The sequence below is a fragment of the Suillus fuscotomentosus genome (assembly GCF_016647785.1).
Source record: "Suillus fuscotomentosus strain FC203 chromosome Unknown F5891scaffold_244, whole genome shotgun sequence".
NCBI lineage: Eukaryota > Fungi > Basidiomycota > Agaricomycetes > Boletales > Suillaceae > Suillus > Suillus fuscotomentosus.
Genome location: NW_024539756.1, coordinates 23,306 through 41,225, shown reverse-complemented (window position 1 = coordinate 41,225; position 17,920 = coordinate 23,306). Strand labels below are relative to the sequence as shown.

At 47.4% G+C, this 17,920-nt stretch overlaps 7 protein-coding genes across 7 annotated transcripts; 3 read left to right on the top strand and 4 right to left on the bottom strand.

Moving 5' to 3' along the window:
- Positions 1-550: 550 nt before the first annotated feature.
- On the bottom strand, positions 551-1,265 carry F5891DRAFT_988733 (uncharacterized protein; the record flags this gene model as incomplete). Its single annotated transcript, XM_041378024.1, has 4 exons — positions 551-613; positions 670-835; positions 883-907; positions 1,166-1,265. 4 exons carry the CDS (start codon positions 1,263-1,265, stop codon positions 551-553), a joined length of 354 nt encoding a protein of 117 aa, XP_041216711.1.
- Positions 1,266-3,165: 1,900 nt separating this feature from the next.
- On the bottom strand, positions 3,166-3,493 carry F5891DRAFT_1200581 (uncharacterized protein; the record flags this gene model as incomplete). Its single annotated transcript, XM_041368836.1, has 2 exons — positions 3,166-3,279; positions 3,332-3,493. 2 exons carry the CDS (start codon positions 3,491-3,493, stop codon positions 3,166-3,168), a joined length of 276 nt encoding a protein of 91 aa, XP_041216710.1.
- Positions 3,494-5,828: 2,335 nt separating this feature from the next.
- Positions 5,829-9,607, bottom strand: F5891DRAFT_967919 (uncharacterized protein; the record flags this gene model as incomplete). The annotated part of the gene is made up of 5 exons (XM_041376283.1): positions 5,829-6,157; positions 6,206-7,924; positions 8,713-8,848; positions 8,948-9,193; positions 9,245-9,607. The coding sequence occupies 5 exons, from the start codon at positions 9,605-9,607 to the stop codon at positions 5,829-5,831; spliced, it is 2,793 nt and encodes a 930-aa protein (XP_041216709.1).
- Positions 9,608-10,238: 631 nt separating this feature from the next.
- F5891DRAFT_1200578 (uncharacterized protein) lies at positions 10,239-11,599 on the top strand (the record flags this gene model as incomplete). The annotated part of the gene is made up of 6 exons (XM_041368835.1): positions 10,239-10,306; positions 10,360-10,437; positions 10,498-10,590; positions 10,649-10,756; positions 10,814-11,114; positions 11,168-11,599. 6 exons carry the CDS (start codon positions 10,239-10,241, stop codon positions 11,597-11,599), a joined length of 1,080 nt encoding a protein of 359 aa, XP_041216708.1.
- Positions 11,600-12,025: 426 nt separating this feature from the next.
- Positions 12,026-13,885, top strand: F5891DRAFT_1200577 (uncharacterized protein; the record flags this gene model as incomplete). Its single annotated transcript, XM_041368834.1, has 5 exons — positions 12,026-12,208; positions 12,269-12,677; positions 12,722-13,101; positions 13,152-13,342; positions 13,393-13,885. The coding sequence occupies 5 exons, from the start codon at positions 12,026-12,028 to the stop codon at positions 13,883-13,885; spliced, it is 1,656 nt and encodes a 551-aa protein (XP_041216707.1).
- A 949-nt stretch (positions 13,886-14,834) lies between these two features.
- Positions 14,835-15,552, top strand: F5891DRAFT_1200576 (uncharacterized protein; the record flags this gene model as incomplete). The annotated part of the gene is made up of 4 exons (XM_041368833.1): positions 14,835-14,878; positions 14,930-14,962; positions 15,010-15,107; positions 15,155-15,552. 4 exons carry the CDS (start codon positions 14,835-14,837, stop codon positions 15,550-15,552), a joined length of 573 nt encoding a protein of 190 aa, XP_041216706.1.
- Positions 15,553-16,297: 745 nt separating this feature from the next.
- Positions 16,298-17,234, bottom strand: F5891DRAFT_1200575 (uncharacterized protein; the record flags this gene model as incomplete). The annotated part of the gene is made up of 4 exons (XM_041368832.1): positions 16,298-16,770; positions 16,798-16,881; positions 16,935-17,034; positions 17,088-17,234. 4 exons carry the CDS (start codon positions 17,232-17,234, stop codon positions 16,298-16,300), a joined length of 804 nt encoding a protein of 267 aa, XP_041216705.1.
- Between the last annotated feature and the right edge of the window lie 686 nt (positions 17,235-17,920).

Genomic DNA, 17,920 nt, shown 5'->3' with positions numbered 1-17,920 from the left:
GGCAGCAAAAACTGCCATTCAAGAACGCACAAGGCCAATCTTTGGAACGCCTAAGCGAGAGTGCACATCTTTTAAAATGAGCGCTTTTGATGTTTCTCTTTGCCTTCGGATCATTTTCTGGGATCGTAAATGAAGTTTGACAGTGCGTGCATTGCCAATATTCTTGCATGACCTGCAAACAACTGAGGCAATTTCTAAAAGACTTGATTGCGACTTAAGTACCTTGAATCAGAATGAAAACTTGAAAGAAGTACTCGATTTTTGCGTCAATGATCACTGCAAGTCTGCTTCAAATTTTTACGTTCAAACTTGAGCTGTTGCGGCGATTGAAACTTCGGCTACTGAGATGTAGCCAGCATATGACGAGATATTCGGCAGCCTTGAATTGCAGCCAGTCTGTCCTAATACTGGCATGCAGCGCACCAAAGTTCCTTCGTGCATCTTGTCAGATTTCAGGCAGGAAAATGAGTCAATCAGTGCGTCCTTACGTCTCCGAACATCCGATATTCAATGTAGCCACCGGCTCAGAATTACATTTGAAGAGGATACCTCAAACAACGAGAGGGGTGTCATCAGGCTCTTGAACGCGCCGGACAGGTATCCAGGAGATGCTCTTCACATCCGGAACAGGAAATGGCGTCAAAACATCAATTGGTATCGGCTTCTCACGTTCAGTTTTGCAGCTTCCAACTCCCGCTCTGCATTGGCAAGACCATCTGCACCGAGCGCCTCCCACCGAGCAGCAAGGCGAGCTTTTTCATGTTTTTCGAGCTTCTCTGCCAGAGTTGCAAAAGGTTTGCCAACGACGGTAATGTAAGGGCAGTCAATGATGTGCCTAACGGCTGTTGAGCAATGTCGAGATCATTATCTGCCATAACTTACTGGCGCAGGATGTCCCCGTTGCGAGCTAGTCCACGTTCGCAGAGTCCTGTAATGATCAATGCCATCTAGGCCGGGGTACATGTCCCAACCATCCACAGCACCGTACAGAAGATCACTTATAATGGCACCTGAAAAGGTGTCACCTTTAGCTGACTCCAATTTTCTGCGAAGCTAGGCAATATTAATAACTTCAATATTTGGTCACAGCCTGGCGATGCCAATCTACCTGGTGCTCATCCCGGTTGATGACCGATGACCATGGACATTTCTGTCATATCTATACCATCAGACGCGATCCGTTTGGAACTTGCGACAAGCTTCTCATCGAAGTTATCCAATTCTTCGGCAGAGACTGAACCAACGTAGACCGGTAATTCGACCATTGTCGCGCAAGTGTCTTCGCTAAAGTAGACGTACGACCAGCATCCAGTGTGATCTGCCGGTCAACAATTCCAGTCATCACATTCTCCTCAACCAGGCGCCTTAGGGACCAGCCAAAGTGAAGCTTTCGACGCGTTCCTCTCACTCTACGCAGGACCAGTTATACTATCTATCTGAGTTGTTAGGTATGGTCCCCTATCTTCATGCGGAAGTCGCTTCCGGGCACCTAACCTAATTATAGGAATTTCATGCGGAAAGGAATTTGCTCTGTAGCTTTACTATAAGTATGCTCGTGAAACCATGTTCAGATCTTGTTTCACCTAAGTGGACAATATCATTATTGTTGTCGAACTATGGGGTCAAAACGCCCTTGAAGTTTGAGAATGAATATTTCATCTCAATCTGCTTGCGGCGGTCGCCATAGGTCGCCATGTTGATGGTCTACCTGTTTCACAGGTAAACGCAATGCAATCACGAGGACTCAGGACGGGGGGAAGGAGAAACTTTACACTCACTAGTAGTAGGTAACTAGTACGCCAGCCACCATCAATTTATCCTGTGATATCAACGGTACATCCGCTATTTCTCCCCTCCTTTTCCACACAGCGGGCTCCAAGCCGTTGTTGTTGGCGCAGAGTAAGGGCTTGCAAGGGGGTGTCTTCGGAAGGTCCTATGTAATCTTTTTGCATCCTTAAATTTCATGGGTTTCAAGCTGATGCCCTAGCTGTAAAGTTGGTTGCTGGTGATAGTCCCCAACCATCCGCGGTTCACAGCTCGAGGTAGTGTAATTTATGTTGAGCAGAAGGTACTTCACCTTAACTCCTCAGAGTGTGTACCTTCGAACGACCCTTGGCCATCACCAAAATTACCAAATCCAGAGATGGTCATATATTACCATGTCGGAGCCACCATAACTGCCATATGTATCTGGCGCAAGTCTCAATGTAAGGCAATGTTAGGAAACTCAATTCCGACATTGCGACTGCCGTATGACTATAGTCTGGCATTAGGCTAGTGTACTGATATATCAAACATTGCTATGTACATAATGCATTTGAATTTCGCTCAGATTCATCAGACATTGCAATTGCGTTCGGATATAACAATGTGATGCATTGAATTAATGGTAATGCAAAGCAGTGAGGTACAACTGAGTGAACAGTTCCGAACAGAACGCGTTCCAACTCTCGAACCATGGTGATTGCAATAAAAATCTTACAGTACAAATAGCTACTAGAACTCTCACGACCATGGGCACCAGCTCGAGGCACCGGTGCTGCTCGTTTTGTTTTGTGTCCAGCGGGTGGAGGAGACGTCGGAGTTTCACTCAAAGGAGAAGGTTTGCGTTGAACAGGCGCTGGGGAGCTGCAAGGAGGTGCCTGCCAGGGGAACTGCGAGGAGGTGCGTGACAAAGAGGAAGATGAAGACAGCGGCAAGGGTGCTGAATTGAAGTCGATCATGATCTCGACTTTGGAGATGAGGTGAAGGTTATTGGTGATGGAGAGGCTAGTAGCGAGGGCGAAAACGATGGCGACGAGGATGGTGTACCACCAACAAGTGGAGGGATGGCACCTTGCAAGATTTTGTGGCTAAGTATGGAACGAATGAGATCAAACGGAAGTGACTCACGAAGATGAATGATAAGACAGTATAAAAGCCATAGCCTGGCAGGGCAGGGAATCACTGCAGCAAACATGGTAGGAATCTTGATGCGAGGGAAGTGGAAAGTGTTGATGATTGATTTGATGCACAGCACCGACAAGCTTTAAGTTTTGTTCAAGAAAGACTCGACGGGCGATCTGCAGGGTTTTCGCATCTAAAAAGATATTAGCCTAAGAATAAAATAGTGGCTCTAACGTACCAGTGACACAAATTCCATCAATATAATCTGGAATGACGCCTTCAGACTCGATGATGCCGTTTCAAAAGGGAATTCGTGATGTCGCTGAGGTCAGGACTGAAATTAGACTCCATCGCGACGATGAAAGCCACGCTGATAGCCGAGAAAAGACCAGACTAATCAAACATCAGTCTTAAAATGCGCCGAAGATAAGAACGCTAAACTTACGAAGATCAAGACAATGTCCATGTCAGTAGTGTATCGCTCAAGGAACTCGTCGTCATGTTCCGCTGCGACTCGTTTGTACACCCCCCGGAAACTAGACTGTTTGTCCTTTCCAATCTTCGACGCAATCATGGAGTCCTGGAGAATGTCCAATACTTGCTTCATGACATTTGCAGGGCTTCAGGTTTACCTGCCGAAGGGAATGCCTGGCACTGTTTCTGGTGTGTAGTGAGGGAGATCAACTGAGTCTGGAGAATACTTCGGAGTAACCGATGTCAATGGCGCGTTAGAACTTAGGCAGCAGGATTCGGCACCTCAAACTTAGTGGTTCTGGTCGCCTTGGTCTTTGTCGGCGCGTTGATTTTAAAGGTGGAGGCGGTGGTTTCGTGGGAGTGGGACGATGGGCTTGCGGGATCATCAAAGGAGTGTCAAGGTACGCTTCGACAATGTGGCAAGCTCCCGAAAAACTCACCTGTCGGCGTCCGCTGAAAATCTCTCGAGTTCTCTGATCGGACAGAAAAAGCATGCTAGAAGGATATTTCGGATCCATGTGAGTAGACGATGCTGGATCCATCTGATAGATGAAATAAGTACATAATATATGCATATATGCGCATACACTCACCTAAGTCGGCCATCCAGAGTCCAGACAGATCTCCAGCACGACAATATTGTCATGTGCCAACAGCATGCTGTCGGCCAAGTCGAGGCGGTCTTCAGTGTGAGTGATGGTGACCATTGCAGAGACGTGTCAATTGATTGGATTGGAATTACATAATGGTGTTGATATTGGTATAGAATAGGGAGATAAGCAAAAATCAAGTGTAGCGCGTCGATTTGATAGGAATTTGCCGGCGGGCTTTGAATAGTCATGTCACAGAGGCTGACGACGGTGTGCCCACTTTCAGAAAATTCATCGTCCTAATCCAATTTACCGGCATTCGCGCCATCGGCACCAGTTAGGTTTACTCCTTGGCTTTGAGAACAGTTCTATGAAAACGATATCTGTGGCTGCACCATCTTGTGACGGCACCTTTGTTACACCTCCAGAAACACCTCCGATAGCTATCCCAAAGTCCAGCCAATGCCAAGCATCGGCTGGTTCCATCCACTCTACAAAGGCTCTGTACCTTGATTCTTCCCAACCATCCTCGTCTGCTCTCAGTAGTCCGAACATGATGCCCCCGCCTCTACTACCCTCGAGCGTCACATGATCTCTTCAATCGGAAAGTCGCCTATCAGAAGTTTGTAATTCAATTCGAGCCCAGCTTGTTGCATCACTGCATGACACTCCGGCCCTTCACATGCACAAGTTATCCCATGCAGAACTAGAATCCATCGTAACACAAGTCATCGGAGAGGAAGGTTTTGCTCAACTGGTAAGCGTTCTCGGAGTCGTCGAATCAATAAATCATAACCGCAGATGACGCTGCTAATCGGATTCCCGTTTGCTTCCTTGGACACTATGTGGAGAGTGAAGGGTTTTTTTGGTCAATAATACCTGACAGTCTTGAACGCTACCCATTTATTGTTATCCTTTGGAATGTTAGCTTGTATGTGTATAAAGTCTTTTCGATCACGGTCGTTACTATCAAGCACCTATCTCATACCTAGCTTTTATTGATGTACCAAGAACTTGCAATTCATGAACACTTTCCACACCGACACTAGTGCTCTGGCGGCGGGCGCCCTTTAGGTACTTTACTTCAGTTTCACCCATTTTTCGTTGTATTACTCTATATGATACATTGGATGTATCTGGATATGTCTGATATCTGGCTGACAGCTACTCTACTGGATGACTTGTGTCTGACAGATGGTATGTTTGGTATCATTGTATCGCTACGATATTTCAAATGTCGGATATCACAGGTATATACAATTGGCGGCCCGTCAGAAAATTCAATATATCATGTGATCTCTGGATTCGGTAATTTTGGTGATGTGACAGCCGCATGACGAAATGACGGCGTTAGAAGGTAAGAGTCAAGCGGGACACGTGATGGCAACGAATAGGGAATATAATTGATAATTGATATGCAAACAGCTGCGCAGCACTTGCAAGCTTTGTGAGGCAACATAGTTAGTGCAGGATGGATATGAATAAGTAAGTTCCATAGGTCACTTGACAACAATGTTCTCACGGAGTTGGAAGACCGCCGAGGAAGTGTGCCACGTCGGCGGTCGCCCTCCATCGATCATGCATCAGGAAACCCACTGCCGAGCCAAGTGACTTGTAGCAGCGCGTAGCGCCGCGCTTCTTTTGAAGCGACTGTAGCAGCCTGTAACAACCAGTAGTAGCTGGAAGCACTAAAAGCTCCATACTGGCTCCGGGACTTTCGAACATGCCACAATATGTTAAGCGATCATGATTAAAAATTTATCATAGTAATCTTTGTGATACGATAAGATGATGATCACTGCTCGTCATTCAATGATAGCTTTGCTAGGCAGGAATCTTGAAATTGAGGGAAACTAGCAATAATACAGGCTCGAGAAACTACTGGTAACTAAGAATAGCATGGAAGGTCTCTTTATCTGCGAAGTTATTCACATAAAACTCGCGCGCCAGCTGCAAACTATTGTCGCAATTCATTGCTGCTGATACCTCTCGACCGAACTTGGGAATTAGCTGGATGACCTGACGCACACTTTCCAGAGGTACTATGTCTCCTAAAGCGGTGTTGTTCGAGCGAATACGACGATGAACTAAGTACATGTCAGTCACAGGCGCGGGAGTAACAAGACGAAGGCCGTTGAAGGCATCGACTGATGAATGAGAGAAATTGAAGAATTCGACATAAAGGAAAGGCTGGTTCAGACGGGGGGCTTCAGTAATAGGTTGGAGGATAGATTTGACTTGGACAACAATATAACCTATCATTTTGTGAGAATCTAAGTTACAAGCGAAAGGATTACACATACGTTCAGACGCTGCTGGGGATAGCAGTTCACCGCTTTCGTGAGCAATAAGGACGGTATTTCCTCTTCCAAATGGCATCGAAGAGTTAGGCGGCAGCGCCTGAATGGTTTGAGCAGGGCCAACAACACGGTTATCTTGCACGGAGCGCCGCTGCATGCGGAAATTTTGCCAAACGCGAAGGCGATCAAAGGAAAGGGAACAGTTAGGGCGACAAACTCGTTTTCCACTGCGCTCGAGGTAAGATCTACCAGAGATCAGATCACCCAGTGCTGGATGGAGATCAGGAATGTGAAAAAGTTGAGAGGCTTCTTCGATAGATAGTTGAGGATAGTGTGGACGGCAAGTAAGCAGGATTGCGACAGAGTCGTCAGAAGAAATACGAGAGCGATCTTTGATGAACAGTGAAGCAATTGGTTTGCCAGCACTGACATACTGCTCATCAGGCAGAACAGTAGAGATCCAGGTTGCTTCGGGATAGTGGAGGGTCATGGCATGTGCTTCCCTGGACATTTCATATATTAAACTTGCCTGCTGCGACTTCAGAACTGTGTAGAGCTGGAAGAATTGGAGTTTTTCCTGTCGATCAAGGAAGCGGCAGCACTGACCATGAAAATCCTTACGGTTAGTCATGCGGTAAGGCCGTTTCACATGGGTGATATGACAGCGCTCGGTGATGTCGCTGCTCCATTGATATGGGGCACCCATGGCGCGAGTACTCCGGGCGACATGCTGCATTAACTCCAGCTTCGGGATCTGAAAATGATTGAGAGGACCATTTTTGCCACGACGACCACCGGCTGCGATGATGGAGGCCTTGTAGTGGTGAAATTCACGCAAGGCCTCAGTCAAGGAGTGTAACGTTTCTTCGTAGAGGAAGAGATTCTGAGCCTGAAATATGAATTCTGTGATGGCACGTAGTGCGCATGCAACGTCATTGGGGACAGCGCCGACAATCACAGCAGGAAGGAGCTTTTCGAGGTCTCGATGTTCTCGACCAGTCAGCTGCTTCAGCGTGGAAACACTGTTTGCCCAGTGGCGCACTCCTACACGAGGTTGAAGAACCGACAGTCGACGATCAAGTTGCGCTCCCCCCATCATGTTGACGGCCCAGGTAATGGGGTGGTCGAAGAAAAATTTATGCCATTGGTGAAGGGCATCCGGCGTCAAAAAGCGGGAGGGGCATGCGTCGCCCCAATCCATCCAGTATGGCTCAACTACGCCATTTAGATGCAATGACTGACATGTCTTATAGAACGATGCGATATCGCAGGGGTCAGAAATAGTGCAGGCCCTTTCGATAGCATCAAGGGTGTGGATGCGAGTTCGAGGAGAATGTGGAAGAGGGTCCCCAAATTGTGCAGAGACAGCGAGGGAGATTGGTGAGCGCTTTGAGGCAGTACATGAAATGAGGAGTTGCTCAGGGTAGTCAGCTATCCAGGCAACCAAAGGGGTATGAATCATACGTAGATCCCCTCTTGGGTCTGACATGACGCAGCCATCACGAGCGGCAATCTTCAAATTACGCGTGATGATTGAGATCGCAAAGTGATAGACTCGCGCGGATAAAATTGCGTGAACGGGCTTCGAGACTCCCAGAAACTTGGGTATTGGAAGGTAAGCGGTCAAAGCGAACGCATGTGATGTCGCCTTCATGCGATGTAGAAACAACAATACTGAGAGGAACAAAGAAATGCTCCTGACTGTATCTAAAAAGTTGTAGGTCGTGCGTTGCCTAGTCTGCGATACTTGAGATGGCAAGTGCATTCGACCCTAAAGGGGAAGCAGGTGCAGCGGAGATCTAGAGGTACGCACTTCAGCGAAGCGCGAGAAAGCGCAGGTGCGCGCAAGGTACGAAGGCGCGGGAACGCGCGCGCGTATTAGCGCGAAGCGCGGGAAAGCACGCGCGTGTAAGCAGAAATAAGAGAGACTAAACTTATGTGAAGATATAAGCAAGATAAAGGATGTGAGATGTGTTGTGCTAATGAATAGATTTCTACTGCGACTTTCTAAGTAGTAAGTACTAGGTAAAGTTGGGTGAAAAGTAAGGTAAATAATAGTATGTACTGCTGGCGCTTATATAGCGCGCCTAAGCGCGCTCATGCGGAGCCGAAGCGCTACCGAGTAGGTATGTAAAAATATATATGAGTGAGAAACTATGATAAAAATAAAGGTGGAACTATGCTAATAAAGGAAATGGAAATATACGCACTAGGGAGCTTGGTGGACAGTGGATGGATGCATCTGGATGGCTGGCGCTATAGGGCGCGCAAGCGCGGGAACACGCGCGCGCGTATACATCGTGAAGCGCGGGAATGGTGCGCGCATGGCGCGCGTTGCGCGGGAAAGCTGCGCGTCATATAGGAATCACTGTGGATGGTACACAGAGTGATGCTGCGAGTTGGTGCTGTATACTCCCTAGTGTAAAGCGCCATATCACACTATGAGATGCACGAGTCTCTACAGCGAACACCCGCATGGATATTGGCAAGCGAGATCAACAGGGGATGCATCTCCTTGTTTCCGGTCCCGATCGTTAGAGGTGTTTTGTCTGAAGCACCAATCACACCAACGAACGAATGGCCCGGAGGAAGCTTATCCTGACAACTCGATGTTAATACAGAGAGCACTCGACATCAGTGGCTGCAGCCCACCTGTATCTCCCAAGCATGATCAGCGCTCATGAATTCTCCATAAACTCGCTGACTATCTGGACCTTCGAATTCTTGGTATGGCCAGAAATCCATGCAAGGCGCAAAGACCGGATTGGCGACTAGATGCTTGACAACATCCAGACCATCCCTCCAATATAGCATCAGCGGCGCATTCGTCTTATGGGAACCGACCTTGATCTCTTGGTGATACCATCGAGGGACCTCAGGTAGTGCTTCGATCCGAGCTCGCAGATCCTTGGATGTATGGAAAGAGGGTGGAATATTCTTCGTCTATATCTGTTATTAGTATACTGGTACATCAAATGTCGATAGACAACTTACATGTTCAAGGTGAATAAAGGCATCGATTTCCTTTTGCGATAGCGCCCCACCCGAAAGCCAGCATGCCAGGTCAAATTCAGATTTAGATGCAAATGGATAGTGTAAATTTTCTGAGTGACGGATGGTAGCGTGTTCATCATCATCCATTCGTTGAAGATGGTTTTGCCCTCCAGGTTTGGCAATTGGGATATTGGGGTGGTACTCCCTGATTGTGCCAGGACGTGGACCTGCAGAAGGATCAACAGATACGAGGGGGGCGTCACATGCTGAGTCGACTGTAGTGTAACCGACATGTGGTAATATAGGTTCCTCGACATCGTCCAAAGGATCAAAGCCTTCATACCCTCCATAGACTGGGTGCATACTGAGGTTTGGTCCTAGATTGAGTGAGAAATACGTACCATCTTGTTCAGTTTCTGGGTCATCAGGATAGTCTTGTGAGAAATGACTATGTACCCCAAAGTCCAGAGCAACACCTTGGACGACCCTTTGACCACAGATAATAGAAGTTGACAGATGATAAATAACATCATCGTTGTTTGCAAACATATCTGCGCAATTAGGACAGATAAGTCCATGCGTATCATTAGTTGAATGGGGTAGATCAAAAGGAGAGAGCGACATGCTGGTGAATAATTCAAGGGGATTTCTGCCAACACCCTAGAGTTGAGGGATGCCCTTATAAATATAAATCTTGATTGCCCAAGCTCTGTCGAAATTGACTGTCGACTCACAATTGTCACGGCATAGTCGCGTCAATGATTGCTTCAGTGCGGATATGGTGAATTATGAAAGTTCTTTGTGGCCAAAGGAGCACCTGTAGCAGAATCAGTGACATGTAAATCAAATTGAGTTGCTGTGAAGAACCGTATCATTGCAGAGCATCACTGGACTTTGCAAAGTTCTAGCAAACTCATCTGTGTGAGTTTTCTATTTGTTGATTCAAGAGAAAGGCATCCGCTATCAACGAGTTTGCATGCTTTTCAGGAATTTCATGCCTTGGACGAGCAGTACTCGCAGTTCATTTGGATCAGGAAGCACTAATAGTAGGTCCTTCAAGAGGTTTGTTTGTTATTAGGAGCCGGGTGCCCATTCACTGAATACTATGCACTCAGTGTTTCGTCACCTCCCACGTCCGAAGGACCCGATAGTTCTCCCATTTTAAAGAGTGGCTCTTCCAGCTTGAGAGCTAGGTCTGTTTTTATTAGAAATTGTCTTGCTTGAGTGTCCAATTTACTAACTACACACTCCAGTGTTTCGCTGTCTGAGCCTCCCGCGTTTGAGGCACTGAATAGCTCTTCCAGCTCAAGAGTTGGTTCCCAAGAAACCTTGAAAACACATATTCGGTACGTTTATCCAACAAGAGCTGTTTGTGTAAGTCCATTGACATACTATGATGTCCAGTGTTTCACAGCCTGCCACATCTGAGGTGCCTAATAACTCTATCACTTTGAAGAGCTATACCTCTTCATGCTTGAGGACCAGTTCTCAAGTAACCCCAGTCAAGCCCAGGTGTGTTTGATACGAGCTATGTTGTGTAAGTGGTTGTTCACTGAAGATACTTCTCAGAGGATCTACTACTGGATCATTGCCTCCCATATTCGAGGTGCCTACTAGCTCCCCCATATTGGTACCAAGTAGCTCCCCCATACCAAGTAGCTCCCCCATACCACGTAGCTCCCCCATCCTAAGGGGTAGCTCTCCCAAGGCTTCACCCCTCTTGACCACTATGGTCAATGAGGGTAGTCCCACAGTAGCTACCAGATCCGGTTCTCACAAGAGGTCACACCGGTATAGCTTACTGTCAGATGATGGACTCGATGACTGCGAAGATCTTCCCACGAAGAAATCAAAGCCATTACTTACAACAGTACGTGTCCCTCACCTGAATGCACTTCAAAACTAATAACTCATATATCTTAGTACACTTATGATCGGTCCTCTGAGGCTGAAATTTATTTCAATCAGCGCATGCTGGAGCTCTCTCGTATTAGCCGCCGGGCTTTCGCCGCCAAGATGGAATACCAGCGCCTACGCACTGAAGAACTAGAACTAATGACATCCCTCTTAAAGGATGAAATGGAGGAGTCCCAGGGGCATCTCACCAAGACTGATTTACAGATAGGCTCACTCCGGAATGACCTCCACGACGCAGGAGTGGCAGTGATAGGGAGCAAAGGGAGAAAAGACGCCAGGGAGATCGGAAATAGGCTGTTCCCGGGTTGTGGAGATCACGAGGCTGATGACAGCAGTGACTACCATTCTTCTGTCTCTTCTGAATGCAATGGCGGTGTCGATGAGAATTGGGGTGCACCTGACGATTCACAATTACTAACGAGCAGCTCCAAGCCCTGAGTCCGATTATTCCTATCTGACTGTTTATAGAGCACATACGTACATATGTAGTCTTTTGTAGTGTCACCAGTAATGAGGCTGGCGGCACGATTATGCAAATATGAATCCATTTCCTGTATCTTCTGATGCGGCTTGATCCTAGTACTATCTCGACAAATCGCCCCGAAATCATGATTCTATCAGCCCAGAACAAGCGTAAGCCTACTCAAAATTCACAGAGAACCCTCATCTCAGCATGCCTCATGTCGATCAATAGAGTGCCAGCGGGCCTTCAAGCTCGTTTTGAACTTGAACTGTTGTGAACTGCTCGTTCGTTTACCGCACAAACCCGACGAACCATATACCATTGGTGCTTTATTTAAAGGCAAGTTTCTTGCTTATCGAACAATTCAACTAATAAGCATCCTCCCTAACGCTCCACACACTATGCCTCGTGCTAGCAGCCAGGGTGTCCGTGGCCGTGGCCGTGGTACGACTCCTGGCGCACAACCTACCGTTGATGAATACGGAGTATCCATCACCCCATTCCAACCGACACCCTTCCAAACCAGCGAAAACGACTCAAGAATTGCAACGGAACGTCGGATCGCTGCCAATACTATGATACATGTACGTATGCATCATTTTGATGTGTTCTCGATAGTACTTACAACTCAATTCAACTTCAAGACCGAAGGCCCTCCGATCGACACGTTGCAACAACACCAGTCTCGCCGTCGCATAGGCCAACTTCCAGCGCAAGAACGGCTTAGGCCGTACGCCATTCCATCCACGCGCACCCCCAGCCAACACACGTCGTCTCGGGCTTCAATGAGTACCATCTCGTTGGATGATCTCAACGACGATGGTACCCGTTCGCAACGTTCACAACGTGCGAAACGTGGCTCAAAACAGAGCGCAAAGGTAAAACCCTCCAATATCGCGTTCTACGACGAGAACGACAAAAAGAACATCTACCACGCACGAAAACTCGTCGTGCTCGATATGATACTCAAGACCGGTTGGGAGGCTGATCGAAATATACTTGTGGCTATCGCTGAAGAATGCCTCTCTTCAGCATGCGCAAGGAACGCGCACCGTACGTAAATTCTTTTCGTTATTTATCTACTCATTTGCATTTAGTCACTGAACCTACCGCCGGTGTCATTAAACTGGTATTGGACGAGCTATCGACTGTGCGGGGAAAACTGGTTCAGGATGCCGAGGGTTACCTCTCGGCTCTCGGCCTCCAGCATGACACTAGTACTATGTCCGAAGAAGATCAAACGGCACGCATAGTAGCGCGTGCGAACCTCATCTTGGACGAGCAGAACCTCCAGGATTACTTCCTTCACGGTTGGGATGCTGACCGCGAGAAAATTCTCGTGTTTTCGGCCCCAGCCTATCTCAAATTTCACGAGGCTTTCTGGTTCGGACGAAGCTCGCCTTTCCTCAACGATTCAACGTCGAGGGCACGGATATCAAAACCATCGTGGTTCATGTATGAACTTACGGGCGCTGCAGTGAGTCTTTTCATTAAAGACTCCCCAAATACTGATACACTCGACACAAGCTATATTGTATTATTCGCCATGCTGCTACTGGCCAGCTTTCTAAAAGCCAGAATACCCTACATTTTACTATGCAAGAGTTCCAACCGGTCGCATTGGGAATCCGGAACACGATCAAACGATACCTGGACCAACCTGAGCTCGATGACAGTGAGTTCTTGCCCCGCATGACGGCTCACCATGAACAGTGCTTGTAAGTGCGTCTGAGACGCAAAAAATGATATATTGACGCTATATTTGCAGAAAGACTCTCAGATCTCGCACAGGTGAAGCATCACCTACCAAAAAATACAACATATACGTTCCCTCCTCCTCGTCGGAACTATATCGATCGAGGACGAGTACCTCCGCATCAACGCTATCGTCCGACTCCCTACCATCTTCGCTTCCAAACCCACTCACGTCGTCCTCGTCTTCGACGTCGTCTAATGTGTCGTGGTACCCCGGGCCTCGTCAAATTGTAGATTCCCCTCGGGTAACGCAGTATACGCCATGCGTTCCCGATAGCATTCCGCAAGGGCCCTTCTTTTATGGCCATGAAGCGCCTTTGGGCTCCCAGCCTCCACAATATTACATTCCGCCGGTGTTACGGCCCTATAGAGAACCCGAGGCATCATTAGATGTGCCACAGCACGATGGTGACGATTATTTTGGGTCGCTGGCAGGAAGTTCGAGTTCACTGGCAGGCTGGGGGGGTAACCATGAGGGTAGTAGTCGGAGGGGGCCCTTGTCATGATACTGGTGCTCCATATTTCTGTACATCATGTAGGTTAGTAGTAGCTTCAATGGATCTCCGATAGGTGCGGTATTCAAGTGACAATGGTCAGAAGTTTGACAGCAGATGTTCGAACGTTGACCGATCGATATCAAAACTTAAAGATTAGATGAGATAGCCTGAGTACTCAGGCTATCTCATCTAATCTTTAAGTTTTGACTGATCAACTGACTGCATTTTGGAAGCGAAGATGTGGCGAAACCGAACTGTCCCGTGAATTCGATTAACCGACGTTTAAAATACATGTTAACTTCAAATAGCTTAGTACCATTGCTACAGCCTACTACAGCTTATTACAGTTTGATTCCGTAGTAGTTGACTGCTACAGTACCGGGGTGTTGCTACCGTGCTTCCCCTAGCTACTCAGAGCTTCATAGCTCACGATTTCTCCCTGATGATTCCAACGAGTGACCATAGTACTTCCAAGGTTCATCATCCTCTCGGAGATCGTCAACACGAGAATACCTAGACAAGCGTGCTCTCCTCCGCCGCCACCAGAAACTACGTACAATCGCTAAGTCATCAAGCTTGACCTGTCAAAGATGCGACGCGTTCCCTTGTGCCTGGATTGTAAATTTGGATATTAGAATTTGTTGTGATGGCAAGAAGTTCACCAGAACTGTTTGTTCATCACTGACGTGTCCATCCAAGTTCCAGAAGCCCAATCTCGGGCCAATCAACGAACCAGAACAGCCACACGGAGGCATTTCTTCCAGATACAGTAAGCACGAAATATCGGGACGTTACGAGCGGTGGTGGTTAGATGCTCTTCCATCATGAGTTCGCCTTATACAAATGTGCCCTGACCCTCTCCACGACCGAGCCCATCTAGTCGGAGACCTTCAACAATTGCAGAGCTCTCAGACCGTACTCTTTCCAACCTTTGGGATCCTTCGAAAGGTCTCAAGCAATGGCTGTTGCTCCCTTTCTTATGCCTATCGAGAGCCCAACAAGGTCAGCGTCCTCGAATCTTGAATTTATACATATATAGACTTGGCCATATAGGAACCGCGCTACAACTCCAACAAGGTTGAAGCCGTGAGTATCTCCTCGTCATTATTGGGCGTATCTCATTGTCACTTCAGCCCGTCTTATCCTGCACCAGTAACCACAACATCGCCTATTCCACCGGATGGACATATTCAATACCCAGAATTCATGTCGCAACACCAGCTCAAGCAAGGTTACGCACCTTCTCTGCAATCAATGTTTAATTACCCCACTCTCAAGCCCACCATCTTGTACGATCTTCCCTACTTTTCGAACCGGAATCTTCTCAATTGTCTACTCATCAACTTCCTGATCTTTCTGTGGTTGTCTTGCCGAGTCAGCCGACGTCATACCCATACTCTCAGAATACGACGCGGTCGACTTCTGATGTTTACTTTGATTCTGCAACCCCGTATTCTTCCCTTTCGCGAGTTCGTCAGGCCGTTCCTCCACCTCCATCCACTCCCGTACGTCGTATCGATGGTGACCGGTACCGGACTGCTGACCAAGACTCTGCACGGATTACTTGTAAAGCCAGCGATCCTGTTCAAGTACCCGACCTGAAGATCGAACTTGCCACGAGAATGTCTTCCGCGGTTCCTGTCTATCTCATCGCTGAATATGGCGCGAAATCGTGAAACTTTTCGACTGTTGCTTGGAAAGACAAAGAAAATAAATTTACTGTCATGGCGCTCTTCATTCCAAGGCAGCACTTGACAAGCGATACTTGCACTATGGACGAGGAAGAGCTCGTCCTGCAATTCACGGAAGAACTTGATTACCTTGGGATGAGCATGTTTCCTCCGGTCGTCCTCTGTATCTGCGTCTAACAATCTTCGTTGGATTCACACCCATCCTTCACAATCTTGTGGGTCCTTAATTTTAGCACAGAACCTCTTGCTGACTGGCCCTTTATGAAAGCTTTATGTTCTACATACGCATTCTGGATTTTAGCGCATGCTTCCAGAGTCCTTTGCCGTTGTTTGCGCCCCAAAGTTCACTCCCAAGTGGGTACCGCATTGCTCATACCACTCATGTCTTGATTCTTTTCACAGTTAGCTTCGGAATTTTCTGCCTTACCGACTCCCCAGGCTTGCAAAAAAATTTGGACTGCAATGCCAAGGAAGCCCGCACTCAGAGGTGCCGATCTACACAGTGCGTAGCTTCTGGAGTGATTCGTCCACAGCTATTGATCGGTTGTTTAGGACGCAGACAAGGGGCACGTGCAAATGAAAGACAGCCCGCTGAAGATCTTGGACTTGCGATGATGCAGGGCTCGACGTTTTCCTGACTTTTATCTATAATTTACAAATGCAGCATTTCTAGCACTCGGCACAATCCACATCCGTTACCCCCTACATCCACACGCCTTAGTATCGGATACTACAGCACTTGTAAGATGACAGTCGTATCATCCATATAAAGGACAGGCATATCTACGTTGAGCATGCATGAGACTCTGTCGATGTCTTCTGCGCCCAGAGCGTGTCTTAACAAGCGCAGCATTGCCCCTTCAATGTCATCTTTCACGACGTCACCCACTATTTCCACCCACTTCCGGACGAGAGATGCGAAGGATTCAACGTGATCTGGGTCATCCATGTAAACGTCAACCAGCCCGTCGGAACACATCAAGATAAAGCAGTTGCAGCTTGACTGCTCATGAAGGTCGACATGACAAACGCTTGCAAGATTCGAGACGCATGGCGGGCTCAGATTTCGTGAAATGAAAGACTCAGTCGCAGCAGGGACACGAAATCCCGGTTCTACGTTTAAGAATATTTTCTCAGCGTAGATGCGAGGCAGTTTGAAGCTGTGGTCACCAACAGCTTGACGCTGCATCACAGTGAGATCATCTGGTCTAACACATTAGATAGGCTTACCTCTCGTGACAGCAAGATTACCGAGCACTCTATCGTCGAAGATGCATTCTGATTGTGAACTCGCGTCTCGTCTACTTCCGAGCACTGCTTCAAGATCGATGTCAGTGATTTCCGCTTGAACCTTCACCTCAGCTTACCCACTAAGCCATCATCGAGATTTAGCACCCAAAGATGTTTCTTTGTAGGGTCGACGAGCGTCAATAAGATTGTAGATCCCCTCAAGCAACGTAGGATTTTCTGATGATTTAGTCCCCGGAAGACTGGTCGTTGACTCGCGCTTTGACTGTTACATCTGACATCGTGGCGATTTCGTCGACTTGTTCAGGGAATATTTCGAGGAAGTCCTGTCTTATTGCTTCATCCACGGCAAAAATCCCTTTGGTGAGAACATCTGAAACGCCCTCCAAGTTGGTCACTGTGTGCAACAATCCAGCCATTAAAAGGAAGGACTATTCCGAGACAAGGTAGTCAGCTGTGTCATGTCCTCCGTGTCCTGTATAGGAGAGGTTTAATTGATTAATAAAATACGCGGGGAAAGATGAAGTATATGTAGTGCCTCATAACACGCACCATCGAAGACACAGTTCAAGCTCCAGACACCATTTGAGAGGCGTAAATCCATGATTAGATACCTGTCCTCGTTGATTGAACTAACATGAGGCTGTAGAGAAGCGCCAAGGCTCCTTGAGCCGTCGCTTGAGATATTAGTTATGCAGCGTTTCAGGATCTGAGCACATAGCTCGTGCTCTGGAAAGAGACGATAACGCCAAGGGCCGTAATCAGAGCCATAGGGCATAAAAAGTTGGTGTGCAAAGTTTCTTTCTTCCATTAAGTATGTTATGTATCCCTGTGCAGTGCGCACGTGGCTCCACCGATCTGAACATCAACTACATGTACATTCGCTCATTTCAAGTCGCATCAGAATTCAGAATCCAGAAAGGCATTTGCAAATGGGATTTAAGGAGCAAATCGAACGCCGTGATTGACATGGACATATAAATGGTGTCACGCGTATGATCATGATCGATCGTGAAACGATCTGTGAAATTGAGAACAAAGAGCAAGTATTAGCTAGCCTTTGATCGTCGCGATTGAGAGTTGGCCGGACTACATTTTAAAATCA